Genomic DNA, 15,361 nt, shown 5'->3' with positions numbered 1-15,361 from the left:
CAGAGGTAGCAGGGGTATTTTGATAGCTCTGGAAGTAATCCAGGTCTTTTTCGTAAAAATCTACCATAAAAAGACATTTTCCTCATGACTGTCGATCTCTTCCAAGCTCCATTCTTTGGAACTGGGAATAACCCTTTCCTCCTGTGGTTCCTATTCCATTTCCATATCATGGGGAGTGGGTGGGACAACTTTTGGTCTACTGGCAGGGTCAGGGGCCTTGGACTTTTCTAAAGATTTGGGGTGTTTCTCCTTCTGAACCTGGTGTTCAGAGGCTTTCTTAAGTTGTTTTTCCCCTTTCCCCATGTGTAGAGGTAAGTTTTCCTGACTCTTTGGACTTTCCTGAATCTTTCGATGCCTGGCGTCGAGATTCGGAGGTGGTATCACGAGAATCTGGAGTCTTAGAGGGACGTTGAATCTCGGCGGCAGACGTCGAACTGCGGGAGTAGTCTTCGAACGTGCTGCTTGGGGGGTAGAGGTCGGATTCGTCTTCTGACGACCATACCTCTGTGACTTTAGGTAATGTGACACTATTAGCAATCGTAGACGGTTGCTGTGTGTCATGGGGCGACCATAACCTGGAACGCCCAGAGGACACAGATTCTGCGGACCGCTCTGTGCCTTCTTCTGCCGATCACTCGACACGCGTGTCGAATCTCAGATGGGGTTACTGTGCTTAGAGGAAGGTGTGTGGTTAGCACTCTTGCCGCCGGGTGTTGTCCCCATAACTGCCCCGCCTGACAGTCCTCCGAGGTCGGGGGCTTGTGCTTGGGTGCCTAACGAAACCCCTGTGCCCTCGCCATCCGATACGGTGGTGTTGCTGCCATCACTGAAGGAACCCACAGCGTCCATGGCCTCGAGTTGCCTGGCACAGTGGGCCCAACGTTTGGTGGAGCGGTCCTTAAGTGTCTTAGCTTTGAAGAGCTTACAAGCTCTACAATTTGCCTCGGGGTGGTGCCTTGGAAGACACAGATTACAGGTGTTACGTTCATCTACCCAAGGGAATTTACAGTTGCACTTGGGGCAGAATTTAAATGGAGTACTCTCCGTATGTTAATATCTGGCAGCGGGCGAGTATATGTAGGAAAAAACAAGTGTGTGTGAGTCTGTCCACCCCCACTCTCCCTACTTGCAGGGCCGAGGCCCAAAGTCCATCGTGTAGTCTCGACGGCTGTTTGTCCTCCAAGTACCAGCGTCGATTTTCGGCTTCGACGTGGGATTTGAGAACGGGTATTTTTTTGATAAATTTATGATAAATGGCTAAAAACCAGGGAACTCTGCAACTATGCTTCCGACAAGTATGGCGGAAAAAAACAATCCGAGGGTCCTACACGCGTGAGGGATCATGGGTACAGTGGACGTCACACTAGGGATAGTATTACTGGCACGCCCTAGTTTGACGCCCCTTTTCAAGTTTCGAAATCAAACTGTAATACTCTGCAGCTTCCACTTGGTGTCGGCCTATGCACAGCATGTGATCTAAGCAGATTCCACAAGGCTTAGAAAGCCTAGCTAAAGATAGTCTCCAATTAGTGTAAATCAAACTCTAGATCTCAAAGTGAAGTCAAAGGTTATGGTTTTCAACAGAGTAAGAACAGAGACAAATAACAGTTCCTGTTTGGTGAGGACCAAATAGAAATGGTCTCATACGCTAGCCATGTTAGCAGAGCATTTATCTTGGAAACCTCACATCCCTAGATCAAAGCAAGCTGAGGCTGTCCAGAGCCCTGGAAGTTGATACCATTTTCCGAGGGAAATATGGATGCACCGTTGCATACAGTGTTGTAATGTGGGTCTGGATAGAAAGACATGCAGAATCGGCATTCATCAAAAAGAAATCTGAACACCTGCATCTGCCACAAGGCTTTCCAACCTTGGCACTGCAAGCTGATGTAGGCTATCTACAAGATAGGACAGATTCCCTGGCAAGACCTGCAGTTAAAAGAATAACCTAATTGTCAAGAAATTTGGTGGCCCTAGCATGGAAGGAATATTTTACTCAAACAAATATATCTAAATACAGGGAATTATTGACAGAAGACCTAACCATGCTACGAGGAATTCAGCCTACACTACACAGAAGCAACTGAAAGTGAAAAGTTTGCAAAATGTCGACTTTATGTCTGGGGAAGCTGTACGATTAAATTCTCCCACTTGGGCCAACATCTACTGAGTAAACCATCACCAGCAGCACTATTTGAGAACATTATTAAAATCCAACAAAAGTCGTCTCTTTGCCTTGGCCGGAGCAGGCAACTTGGCATTAAGCTATAATATCAAGAGATAGAAAGGCTCTGCAGTTGCTTGCTAACTGTAAAGTTTGCCAAGCAGAGGTGGAGACCCTTAGTTTCACTTTTCAGGCTACAACTCCCTACAATCAAATATAATCAATCTTGTTACTGAAAGATGTGTTGGAAAATGAGGCACCGATGTTCCTCCTGCTGTACTTTGATCCGAGCATTACCAAGATTGCAGCCATTTTCTTCCTAGGCTCCTAAACAAAGAAAGCAATATAAAGTGGCTGCAAGGATGAGTTTTGATGTACAATTGCCTCTCCAACAACACTGCTTCCCCCCACCCCTCTGATAAGTCCAAGGTCAGGTTATGGGCACTGCAAAACATTATTTCACAATCAGATCCTAAGCACATTTTAAATTGAAGTTGAATTGCATATTGTTAGGCAAGATTGTATGTAGTAACCCTGTGGGAGACTACACCAGCCTTGTCCTCTTGTCAATAGGTAACCCAACCTTTACTATAAAGCCTGTACTACACAAGTTGTTAGAGTGACTGAGCAGTCAGGCTTATCTCAAGAGGGGTCAATGTGAGATGTAGGGTTGCAACAGAGTTTCACAGTGACAGATATCCAAATAACACTTATACTCAAGGTTTCTTGATTAGTAATTATTAACCAAACTGTCCGTTTTAAAATAATCCCTCTTTAGAAGGGAGCAATTGGCAACAATAAAAACACTTAAAAATACACTCCTTCAGTCCAATAAAGTAGATACCCTTTTGGGATGGCACACAGATATTCCTACACCCTGAGGTGACTTCACTAGTTAGGACACTGGACATTAAATATATCACTTTTCACACTTAAATGGCAATACTCAAGTTGTGGCAAAAAGGAAAAGGTTAGGGAAGGAAACAATGGTTAACAAGTTTCTCAAACAGGTAAGCACTTTTGAACACCCCAATGCATTGTATATTAACCCTTTCCCAGCTATACAAGTAAGGTATGTATGACTTTTGGAGGGATAGTTAACACAAACTCAGAGGTTAGAAGAGTCTTCAGGGAGTCACGATAGCCAATGTCACTTGAGCAAAGTCTAGGGGAGCTGAGGCACTTCTTGAAAGTAGGTAAAAGTCTTGCACAACGTTAAGAGAATTTTGTTGATGAAGATGTCACTTTTGGGTGACAACCTGGGAGGCTTGTGAAGGGCAAAGCTGCAAACAACTCTGCAAGGGGCAGCCAATGCAAGTCTCAACTGAGAGCAAGCAAGCTAAACACACAAGAGGCAAGTATCCCTTAGTTCACAGTACCTTAGGTCTGAAGAAATGGTTCCAGCTGGCATCTGTTCCTGTTGTAGTTCCTGGGCTTCAGTCGTGGGGACAAGAGGCAGGTTGTTTGGGGACTCTGGCACTAAGATTTGAAGGTCGGCAGCAGCAATGGGCAAAGTTCAGATCAGCAGCACTTTGCGATTTCAGCTTCTCACAAAATGCACCACTGCGCTTCTTGGACACCTACTGGACTTTCCTTGCTTCTAGGGTCCAGCACTCTGTTGAGGTGGCTCAGGCTTGGTCAGCCCTGCTTCGAGGGAGTCTGGAGGCTCTTCCTGGAGCTCGGGTCTGGCTTAAAAACGATGCACTCTATTCTGGTGTTCTTGTCCCCTGCCACTCGGTTCCTGCAGCAGCAGTAGTAGAAGTACAGCCAGCAGAGAGGGGTTTCAGTCGAGTTCGTCTCAGGGTCGATTGGTCCCACTAACCCATGGGGAGAAGTCGTCTGTTCCGGGTCTCTCTAGTCTATGTCGAAACAGGAGCTTCAACACTGCAGCAGGGCTTCACCGGGCAAACCACTGTCCAGGAGTTGCAGCAAGCAGCTCTTCCAGTTTTTCTTCGGTTCCTTCATCCAGTGGTCGGCTACCTTCCTTGCAAAAAACCTCGCCTTTTATGCAAGTTGTTCCCATTCATTCGCAGACTAGCTGTCACTCGCACAGCAGGGTGGCTGTCCTCCAAGGACAGACAGCCGGCCAATCAACTTTGGGTGCATTCCTGTAACCAAGGAGACTAAGCACAGGGAGTTACAGGCACCTCTCCTGCTTCCTGCCCTGCCAGACAGGCTGGAGCCAGAGGCAGGCTTCATCAGTGAATTCCGCCAAAGACAAAAAGGAACAAAGGGACCAAACCTAGTTTGGTGAACAGAGTAAATCTCAAGGAGCACCTTTCCAACAAAGACCAGGACCATTGACAAAATGGGCAACCATGGGTGCTTTATTGCAGCTGCGAACACAGCCATCAGTAAAAACACTCAATGGTAGGAAAAAGAAAACCACTGCCACCAGCCATTAATGGTAGAAAGGGTAACAAAAATGTTACACGAGAAGTTAGAGAAAGGGCATACCAAGTAACCCATCCAGCACCCTATTGTAAGATATTGTTTACTGTGTCTATAAAGAGCAAAATGTAAGTAAAGTCAATTTCACTTTACTACTCTTGGGGAAAGTAGTTATCCAAGAGAAGGCATTTCAACCTTAGTAGACATCCAAAGGATCTCTTTGTTACACTGCACTGAGGGTGCTGTGTGTCACAATGTAAAATGATTACGCCTATGGGGTTTGTCAGAATCCAAAACCGAAAAACACTGGGAGTCGGAAAAAAAAGTCTCACTCTTCATGATAACAATTAAAAGTCCTAAATTACAGCAAAAGAGATGGGGTCTCTAATGTAAAAGGGAATTAGCACATTTCTGAGAATTCTCCCTAACACGTGTATAGTTCAAGCAGGTTTTAATGAGGCCATGGACCTTGACAATTTTATAAGTCTGCTTTTGTATTTGATTGTTTTTTTTTTTCTTGGCACAAAAAGCTCAAATTGCAGAAAGTGCACTACATCAAATCAGCGTACCAGGTCCTCAGATCTCATAGGTTAAAAGAAAAACACAAAAAGCCTATTAACTTAGAAATACTTCAACAACTTACCGTTGACCATTCTGAAAGGAGCAATTTTCACTTGCATTCGGTTGGAAATGAGAAGGTGGTGAAGCAGCAACATCTGCAAGACAGAAAAGCAAGGAAAGTTAGAATGGCGATCTAGGCCTGAACAAAGAGCAGGTTTGTACCAATAACCCTTGCAACTTATTTCCTAGGTAAAGGAATATTTCCAGCTTTTACACATTTTGCTGAAACTGCTTCCAAAATCACTTTGCGTTTAAGGCATGTCCCAGCTGTTGTAGCTTAAACAGTAGGTGTCCCAGTGCCTATAATCTATGTTCCTTCCCTTCATCGGTGACCAAGTACAAACTGAATGCTCAAACAAATTTTCAATATGGTGAAATGGTGGTAAATCTGAGCAACTGTGATCCCATCTGTAAGGTTATTGCAGGTTTTAAAATATTTTCATAGAGTATAAGAGGTCTGAGGGGGCAAGAGGGGACGGAACCCCGCCCCCTTTCCCAGAGTATTCCAAAAATGTCCATATTTTAAGTCAACCAAATGTGCACAACCAAATTGCAGACTTTGAAGAGAAAGACTCAAAATGCATTGAGCCATCCGTAATATGTAAGGCCCCTGCAGTTATTCACAAAGAGGCAAGGGGTGAGCATGGTGTGCAACAAAATTCTAATTTCAGGCACTCGTACAACATTTTCTCAAAATGTCTGCTTTGGGCATTTGCAAGCGCACACATCTTAACACTGATATTCCAGCTTCCCTGCTCAGCCACTTACCTTTACAAATTCAGTGAGGTTCCCAAACCTGGCGAAAGCAACACATCAGGACATGAGAAGCAGAGCGCAACCATTTTATCCTTGCATCGATATCCTAAGCATGTTGCATTATAAATATTTTGTGGATCCTAAGCAAAGGCATTGGGTAGGATGGCTGTTCTCTGGAACGTCTTACAGCGGAGAAGAAAAACATTCCCACTTCAAGAAACTACTGAAGACTAGTTTCCCATAGCCATGAGTGAAGGTCACCCAGTCATGTATTTGGTGGAATTCTGAGACTTACTTTTCCTATATTTCAAATGGGAAAGAAAAAACTGTACCAGAAGTCCCGGAATCCAAAAGGGAAAAACAGGAGTGGATGGCCTTCTCACTCCTGGCCATGCCATGTGAAACTTGAAAATATGTTTTAGGTGTGGTCCTGCTTGTACTTGGGATGTCGCGCTGCCTTTCCTCCCTTTGCCTTTGCTTAACTCTAGCCTTTTTGGGGTTTACTTCTTGCCCTCACAGTTTGGGCTAGCTTACTCTTATTCATCATGCCCTCTAGGAATTCGCTACTCAGCTGTTAATGTTGGCTTTTCCCGTCTTTCTGCACTTCCATCACAGAGGTTTAGTTTTCATGTGCAGTGTTTTCCAGGCACCTGCATGCACCGTCACTTTTGAATGCCTATTCGCAGATGCTTCTGTTTTACTGGGACCTGCACAGATTTCATTATTTATGGGTTCCTGTGTTCCCTTGCACTTATTTCCTCTCCCAGCACTTACCTGATCTGAATATGACATGGCTGTGAAGACCAGTATTTTCCCCGGTCAGGAAGTTTGTGACAAAGTGCGATATCCACACCCCTTTTAAGGCACCCATTTGGTCCCTAGAGTAATTAGATCACCCTACGTAGGTTTTGTAGACTAGGCCGGTGGCTGTTGTAATTTAGTTTTGGCATCACCAAGGGTGCAGCCTGAACATGACTGCTGTGCAAACATGGGCTCATTTTAATCCCAGCTGTGCATTGTGATCAATCCTGCGGAGTCATTACTGAATCCCAGCCTAATATCTCCTCTCATGTGGGCTGAGGAAGGCAGCTGCTACTTGATCATATCCCTGGGGGTGGTATCATGAGGGAGGAGATGGCCGTTAGGAGGAATTGGTGACCCCTTTGGGAGAGGCGCAGTATTCTTGTGAGGATGAGTCCTGTAATCCCCAAAAATGTAATCGCATGCTGTCATTGCAAAAGCCTGTCATGAGGAAAACCAAAGAGCCTTCTGTGAAAAGGTTACCTAGGCAGAAATGGTTATATACATTAGAAGTTCCTAAATTATATATATATATAGAACCATCTAGTGGCCATGCTTCTGACTTGGGTAGAAAAAGTAGCCCTGATGTTAAGTCACACATCCCTCATAATATCTCCTAACTCGACTAACATCCAGTTCAACCATCACCAGAAATGATTAGAGATAAAAGATTTAAATGTATTATGGACTTCAAGATCCATAATGCCTGTGGTAATGGAATGAGGAAGGACGAAGAGTCAATGAGTGCAAAAGTGCCACTGAAGAGAATATGCAGCCTAGGAGGTAAGGCACCTGAGCGGGACATTTAAACTTGAAAACGGAACAGAGCTGTGGGGAAGTGGAAGGGAATAAGCAGCAGTGGAAGAGTAAAGATTCCGAGGTGGTTGAAGCTGTAGGTGAAGCAAGAAGAGACTTCACTCCCGCAAGCTGTGGCTTGGGGTTGAAGCATGTACAGGACTGCAGGTGTACACAAAGGAGTAGGTGCACACACGGCAGATCGGGAGAGCCGTGGTAGCTGACAGTGGAGCAGCAGAGGCTCCCAGAGAGACACCCAGACGCCGAAGAGAACCACTGCTGGGCTGTGCAGTACACAAGGAGGATGCCGAAGCTGCCCACAGTAAACTGTGAGCCTCAGAAAAGATACAGGGCACAGGGGCACTTCGTAGCATTTGCTGCTCCTGCAATTGAGTCACGTGGAGAACGAAAGAAAAATGAAGATGGTGGGAGGCAAAGAGTTGAATGAATGCCTACCTAAACCCTTTTAATGGCGAAATAGAAGGAGGCAAAAAGCGTGCAATGCCCCTTTACTGAAACACCAGTTTGGTGGAATCTGCAACCCATATTACCACTAAGAAGAGACCAACTGTAGTGGGAATGTTCTTCTTGGCAGGAGAGAGAACCAGAAAAGAGACTATTTGTAGTTAGTCATTGCAGGCGAGTATACTATGAAAAAGACAGTTGCATTAAAGAAATGTGGTTGTGGTAAAAAGGTGTTGTGGATAGACATTAGTAACTTTATCATGCTGACAAACAGCTGCATCATCAAAAATATTTGCTCTTCTATCCTGACCAAAGTATTCAATTGAAAGAATAGTGATACTAATCTTTGCCTTACATCTTGCAAACAACATTGTGGGGAGAAAAACAATTGCCTTGATTTTTTTTAAACAAGTGTTTTGAAAGATACACTCAACCTTAAAAAGGAGGAATTCTGAGGAGGAAGCCAGCTGTTTGGGATTTTCTACAAGTGTTTGTGAAAGACATTTAATTTACCAAGTAAGAGGATGCAGTGGATGGAAAAGAGTTAAAAATGAAAAGCATTTTGTTGAAAAAGAACCTACCCAAGGGTATTCCTGAATTGATCCAGGGGAAGGGCGTACAACCCTGGTCACAAGGAGACCCATCAGTTGGAAAGTAAGCATTGTTTTATTGAACTGGAGACATAGGGTGTTGCAGTAGTCAATCTTAGATAACACTAGTGCCCTGGCTAAGGTGATGCAGCTACTAGGTGAAAGGTACGACTTGCAGGCGTTAGTTTATTAGTGTAGGCTGTGGAAGAGGCAGTGGTATTCACGTGCTTCTTGAAAGAGAGGGTGGAGTCTAAGTATACCCCCAGTGTTTTAATTTCTTTGGCCACTTTGTTTTTCCATCAATGTTAAAGGAATCATAGGTTTAGACTGTCCCTGGCCCTTATTGGACCTGAGTGTATGGTGGTTTTAAGAGTCTTGGCTGCCAAACAAAACCTTTTTAGGAATGCCCTTTCATGAAATTGGAGGGCTGGCTTAGGCTAGCTCATGAGTTAACTGGTATATCTAGAGACCACTAAGACCCCCTCTTAAATTCTACTGGATTCTTGCTTGAAGTCTGTTGTGATTTTAGTAGGTTTTGAAGAACCATGTTTAACCATACTGGCTAGGCCCTATGTGCTTTCCCTTCAATTTTGATATTTAGCTGCTTTTGATTTTTGGTTGCTGTATGTCCTTCATGGTCTGTCCCTCATCCCCTTCCTAGCCTTGACTGAATGGGCTTAATGCCCTGTGCTGGGACCATTTCTGGTCTGTTTTCCCACAGTCCTCCTGAAATCTAAAACTGGTTGTGCACCTGGCCCTAGTAAGCTGTTGTCATCCAGAAGGGTGTTGGACATCACTAACCCACACTTGTTCTTCGTTTGGGCTATCTTGGGAGATCAACGGTCCTATGAAAATTGCAGCAGGCTCCAACACAGACGTTTCTACTTTTAACATTTGAGCCCCTATTGAATGCACTACATCTTTTAGTAGTCAATACTGAGCCTGAACTAAATGGAACATGGAGTGCGGCAGAGTGCAGTTGGTCTGCCTTGGCTGTCTTGGTGCTGGCGGAATTAGAGCAAATTTTCCGTTACTACTTTTCGAGGCCGGGCTTTGAACTCTGTTCTTGCAGCAGAGCTCCATTAGCCCATTAAACCGTGGAGTTGGTCTACCGTTGTCCGCTGGGAGGCTTTCGAGGCAGCAAGGCGTTACCTCTGCTGTAAAGTGCACCAACTGACATTTGTAAAGAATTCCCCTGCCTGAAGACCAACATCGAAAATATGGAAGAGAGAAGTGGTTGGTGTGTGCGCTGAGCGTTAGTGTGCTGTGCTGCCTGGAATTCTACTGGCTCTGCAGGTTGTTTGGGGCTGAGCTACAGTCTTTCTACTCTCTCTACCATCTGTAACCGAGGACTTCCCTCAAAAACACATACGAGCGCAGAGCGTGCTCTGTGTTCCAGTGGGCCAGCTACGTGGATTTTGGAACTTCCTTTTATGCAAGAATTGATGAAGTAACACCATGTGAGACTACACAACACTTGTCTATTTGGTATTAGGTAACCCACTATTTGGTATAGGGCTGTACTACACAAGTTGGTAGTGTGACTGAGCAGCCAGGCCTATCTCAAGGTGTGTACATGAGAGCTGCAGCAATGAAATGTGCAAATACAAGTAGCCAAGTAACACTTCTACTCAAGGTTTCAGTTATAAATAGTTATTTAACATCAATTTCTAAATAAGTGTTCTTTAAAAAAAGGCAAGATATGTAACAATCAAATAGACTTTAAAATACTTTTCCAGAATCAGCATACGTTTAGTGGATACTCTTTAGAGATGCTTTTTACACACTTACTACACCAGCAGGTGACTTCATTCACAAGGACAGTAATGGCATTTATATATCACTAGTACACTTTGCAGATGGAGGTTGCAGAAAGAAAAAGTTAAAAGGAAAAAAGTTAAACAGGTTCTCAGAGCATGCGAGTATACTTAAATCTTCCAATGAAATCTAGACAAAACCTTCCCCAGCAATAACAGTTTAAACACAAGTTATCACCTCTGAGGGACAGAAAATATCAAAGTCAATGGACTAGAAGAGTCTGCAGGGAGCCAGGACAGCCAAAGTCAATTAGAGCACAGTCTATGGAGCTGAAGCACTTCGTAGTTAATAACAGTCTTGCACAAAGTTAGAGTTTTGTAGAAATCGCTGGTAGGGTCACAAGCTGTTACACTTCTGAAAAGCAGAGTTGGAATTAACCAACAAATGTAGCCACTGCAAGTCACAACTGAGAAGAGCACAGCTAAAGACACTGAGCTAAGTATCCCAAATCTGAACAGTACCTGTAGTTTGAAGAGTGGTCCAGTTGGATTCTGTCCTGTTGCAGCATTGCAGATCCTGGGTTACTAAGCCTCAGTTGTGGGGACAAGAGGGAGGACTCCTGCGGCAGCAATATGGAGGTCGTCAGCAGCTACAGGCTCTTTTCGGATCAGCGGCACTTTGCGGTTTCAGCATGCTTTAAACAGCACCACCGCAGATCTTGGATACCAGTTGGGCTTCCTTCACTCCTCGAGTCCTGCACTGTAGTGAGGGGACTCCATCTCTGGACGTCATGCATCTGGAGGGTCCTTAAGAGACTCCAGAGCTTCGGGTCCGGGTTGCAGAAGTTGCACTAGACTACGGATTTCTCGACCCCTGACACTCGGTTCCTGCAGCAGCCAAGAAGTACAGCCGGTCGGGGAAGATGGTCCAGTGAAGTTAGTTTCGGGTTAGTTGGTCCCACTAACCCAGGGGAAGAAGTAGTCCCTTCCAGAGCTTCTCTTGTCGATACGGAAAAAGGAGTTTCAGCACACAAGCAGGGCTTCACCAGGCAGTTCGAAGGTCCAGGAGGATGCAGCAAGCTACGTTCACGTTTTTTTGTTGGGTGTTCTTCCCAGTGGTTGACTTTGCCTCTAGTCCTAAAACACTCGCCTTTAAAGCAGGTTTCTCCCATTCATGCACAGCCTAGGCTGTCACTCACAGCATGGTGGATGTCCTGAAAGGATAGCCAGCCAATCAGGACTGGTTGCATTCAGGTACTCCTAGAGACAAAGGACACAGGAGTGTCGGATCCTCCCTCACTTCCTGACCTTCCAGAAACACTGGAGCCGGATTTCAGGACTGAAGCCTGCCAAAGGCAAAATGAACAAAGGGCCCAAACCTGGCTTGGCGCGCAGAGTAAAACCCAAGAAAGGTCTCACAAACAGAACATGGTGAAAAAAGAAGACCGGGCCATTTTGATAACATGGTCACCCATGGATGCTATACTGCAGCTGGGGGTTCAGCGTTTGGCAGAAAAGCACAATGGTAGGAAAATTAAACCACTGCCACCAGCCATTAAAGTAGTGAGAGCAACATAAAAAAATGTTACACTAGTAGTTAGGATAAGGGGCTACTAAGTAACCCGCCCAGCACTCCACTTAAGAGTGTGTGTGCTGGACCTACAAAGAGAAAAAGGTAAGTAAAGTCAATTTGACTTCACTATTCTTGGGAACATTAGTTCTCACAAAAAAGGTATTTAAACTTTATGAGAAATCTAAGGGATTTCTCTGACACTGTGCTGCAGTGTCACACAAAAAGTAGATGCCTAAAAACAGAGGAAACAATCTAAACATAATCCAAACCAGGTCAAAACAAGAGTTTAAAAAAAAAAAAAAAATATATAAAGGTTTCACTCCAAGGTTAAAATTAAAAAGTCCTAAAATCCAGCAAAAGAGCTCGAGGTCTGTAAGGTTGAAGGGAATTGGCACCGAAATGAGAATTCTCCCCAACACATCAGAGAGACGCAAGGCAGCCCGCGATAAACAGTGAGTAAAAGGGAGTTTGTTTTAATAATCATAACATCTTGCACTTTTCAATTTGTTGGAACCTCATTGAAATGAAGAAACAGTCTAAATATGGTTTGCCTAGGGCTACGACAAAGGTAACTAAACAGTTACATGGCTTGGTGGCTCGGTCCGCGCCAAAAAATACAAATCTGGCAGCCAGGAAATAAGCTTTAGCTAATGTAGCTGAAACTGTGCAAATTACTTCGGCAACTAACAAGATCGTCCCGGCTAGCAACACAGGCTAAAGCGCACAAAATAACAGACTTATAATTGACCACTGATTGCAGTTATATTTTTTATTACTGCCAGGTGTGCTGCTATTGCAGAACCTCAGACAAGTCTGCCATCTGATAGGGGCGGTGAACCCAATGAGTGTATTTTGGGGTCCCCTCCTATCGACAATAACAATTCTCTGCTGAAGCTTTGTATGGGACTACAGGAACAAGCAGGCAAGACCAGGCAAATTACGAATTTTGAATCCAAGTATAACAATGTGATTGGCACGCAACTTTTGGCCACGCCAGACTTGGAATGCTTACTATCAAGTAAGTCATGCTTCTTCTCAAGCTCTAGTGATTATGACAGTGCTTGTTCTGTGCAAATTCGACCACCTAGTACTATCCCTAAAGATGTAATTTGTTCAGTTTCTACTTTAAATGCTGTCACCGCTTCTGTTGATACTTTATTTTCTTTATGCTCCAAGATAGCTAACAAACAAAATGACTGAATACATTCTCGGGCTGACTGTTGATATTGTTCTTGCAAACTCAAACATCCCACTGTCCAACGAGGAAGTTTGTTTCTGATCTGTTGGACATTATACAAGAAGGATAAATTACTTTACCGTAATGTTCTTTCTATGGATTCTTCTCCCGCAGATGATAGATGTTCATCGCCAGCTTCGCTGCTCGGAAAGGTATTCGCCGTGGGGCGTAGTGGACCATGACTCAGCTGCCGATCGTCGATCCGTCTTGTCAGGTGTTGTATAATGACCACATCTTTACACCCCACACCTCATTTCATGCAACATTTCCCGTTATGATTGAACGCTGCAGAAGAAAAACCACAAGAGAAGGCAAACCAGCCATTAGAACATTAAAAGGGTACACCCGAACAGGGTGACCACAAAATGTATGAAGAATTATAATTATATATATATATATATATATTTTTTTTTTTTTACAGAAATCAGTCATCCCAGAGCCATACCAGATGCCTTCTCATTTGGACAGAAGCAACCACCCAGAGAACTTTGAGCAAGTATGTATGCAAGGGTTTGATGAAGAATCTGCAGGAGAAGATTTCATAGAAAGAAAATTACGGTAAAGTAATTTCTCCTTCAATGGATTGCTGTTCTCCCGCAGATTCCTCATCACAATAGACTACCGAAGCAGTTAGGATAACGGAGGTGGCCAGAAACACTTAAACCAGCAGATTCTGTAGAATGTAAAGATAACCAAGTGGCCACCCGGCAAATATCCCTAACTGGGACCTCTCTCTGGAGGGCCATAGAGGCTGAGACCCCTCTGGTTCAGAGGGCCCCGATACCTGCTGGAAGCTCACTGCCTGCTGATTGGTAACACTCTGCTATGCAAAGGATAACCCACCATGACAGAGTTTGCTTAGTGATGGGAATGCCTTTTCTAGACAAGGAATAGGCCACAAACAGCTGGTCCGATTTCCTAAACTCAGCCATACGGGCGACAAACTGAAAGCCCTCTTGAGATCAAGGCGATGGAAACCCTCATACTTCGAGGGATGTGGAGGAAGGAAGACAGGCAAGTCAGACCGGAACAGATGAAATTCAGAAACTTTTTTGGCAAGAATTCCGGCCCGACTAAGATTTTTTCGCAAGAGAACTTCAGGAAAGAAGGTTTGCAACACAAGGCTTGCAGTTCGACAACCCTCCTGGCAGAAGTGATTGCGTCCAAAAAAGCCATCTTAAAGGGACAGTCGCAAAGAACATGAATGCATAGGCTCAAATGGAGCCACCATCAAAAAGATCAAAACCAGATTAAGATCACAATCTGGGACAGAAAAGGGGGTTGGCTGAAACTTGAGAAAGCCCTTCAGGGACTGGGCCATGACTGGAATGGTGAAAAATGAACCTTCGTCTGGGGTTCTCTTAAACACATACAAGGACCCCAAATACCCTTTCACTGTAGCAACCTGAAGGCCTGAAGAGGCCAGTGACAGAAGGAACTCCATCACTGTGGTGGTGGGGCAAGCGATAGTCTTGCGTTCCCTGCACCATGCCTCAAATCTTCTCCACCTTCACACATACAGATCTAGTAGAAGGTCCGTGTTCAGCCAGCAGTACCTCAAGCACCTCCTCCGAGAGGTCCCAGTCATGATACCTCATCCTCAAGAGCCACGCATGTAGATTGAGGGAGTCCGGGGTTGGGTGACGCACCCAGCCTACCGACTGGGTGAGGAGATCCGGACGCCGCGGCAACCGGTGAGGTGGTCAGATCCAGGAATCTGAGTACCATGTTCTCCTCAACCAATCCGGGGCAATCAGGATCATCTCTTCAACCTCCTAAGAACCCAAGGAATGACGGGAATCAGCGGGAAGGCTTAATGGAGAGGGAAGGTCCAATCCACTTGAAACACGTTTCCTAGTGCACAGTTTGCTGGGAATTCCCTCGAGCAAAACTGTTTGCACTTCCAGTTGGACAATGGTGAACCGATCCACTGCAGGGGTACCCTTGAGTGTGAAGATCTCTAGGACTTCTGGGCACACTTCCCACTCGTGCGAGACTGTTTTCTGCCTGCTCAGAGCATCCGCCAAGGTGTTTTCTGCCCCCGCCAGATGAACTGCAGAGACCAAGATCTGGTTCTCCCTCAACCAGAACCACAGCTGAACCGCCTGTGCAGAGTGGGCAAGAGTGCATGCCACCCTGCTTGTTGAGGTAATGCATGGTCACCATGTTGTATGTCAGGGTGAGGACATGCCTTCCTCAGAGATAGGTCAA

General features: G+C 44.9%; 1 protein-coding gene across 5 annotated transcripts in view; it reads right to left on the bottom strand.

Annotated features, from left to right (window-relative positions):
* LOC138582170 (protein D7-like) overlaps window positions 1-15,361 on the bottom strand; it is a 1,409,716-nt gene that overhangs the window by 576,062 nt on the left and 818,293 nt on the right. For all 5 annotated transcript variants that reach the window (XM_069653210.1, XM_069653214.1, XM_069653212.1 and 2 more), the window contains one exon: window positions 5,199-5,271. In XM_069653210.1, the coding sequence (XP_069509311.1) occupies window positions 5,199-5,271 (73 nt within the window). The remainder of the gene's footprint in view (window positions 1-5,198; window positions 5,272-15,361) is intronic.

The sequence above is a fragment of the Ambystoma mexicanum genome, chromosome 3q, assembly GCF_040938575.1.
Source record: "Ambystoma mexicanum isolate Mex_15411 chromosome 3q, UKY_AmexF1_1, whole genome shotgun sequence".
In the NCBI taxonomy this organism is placed as follows: Eukaryota; Metazoa; Chordata; class Amphibia; order Caudata; family Ambystomatidae; genus Ambystoma; species Ambystoma mexicanum.
Note: the sequence above shows the minus strand (reverse complement) of the source record. Positions and strands in the feature narration are given on the sequence as shown.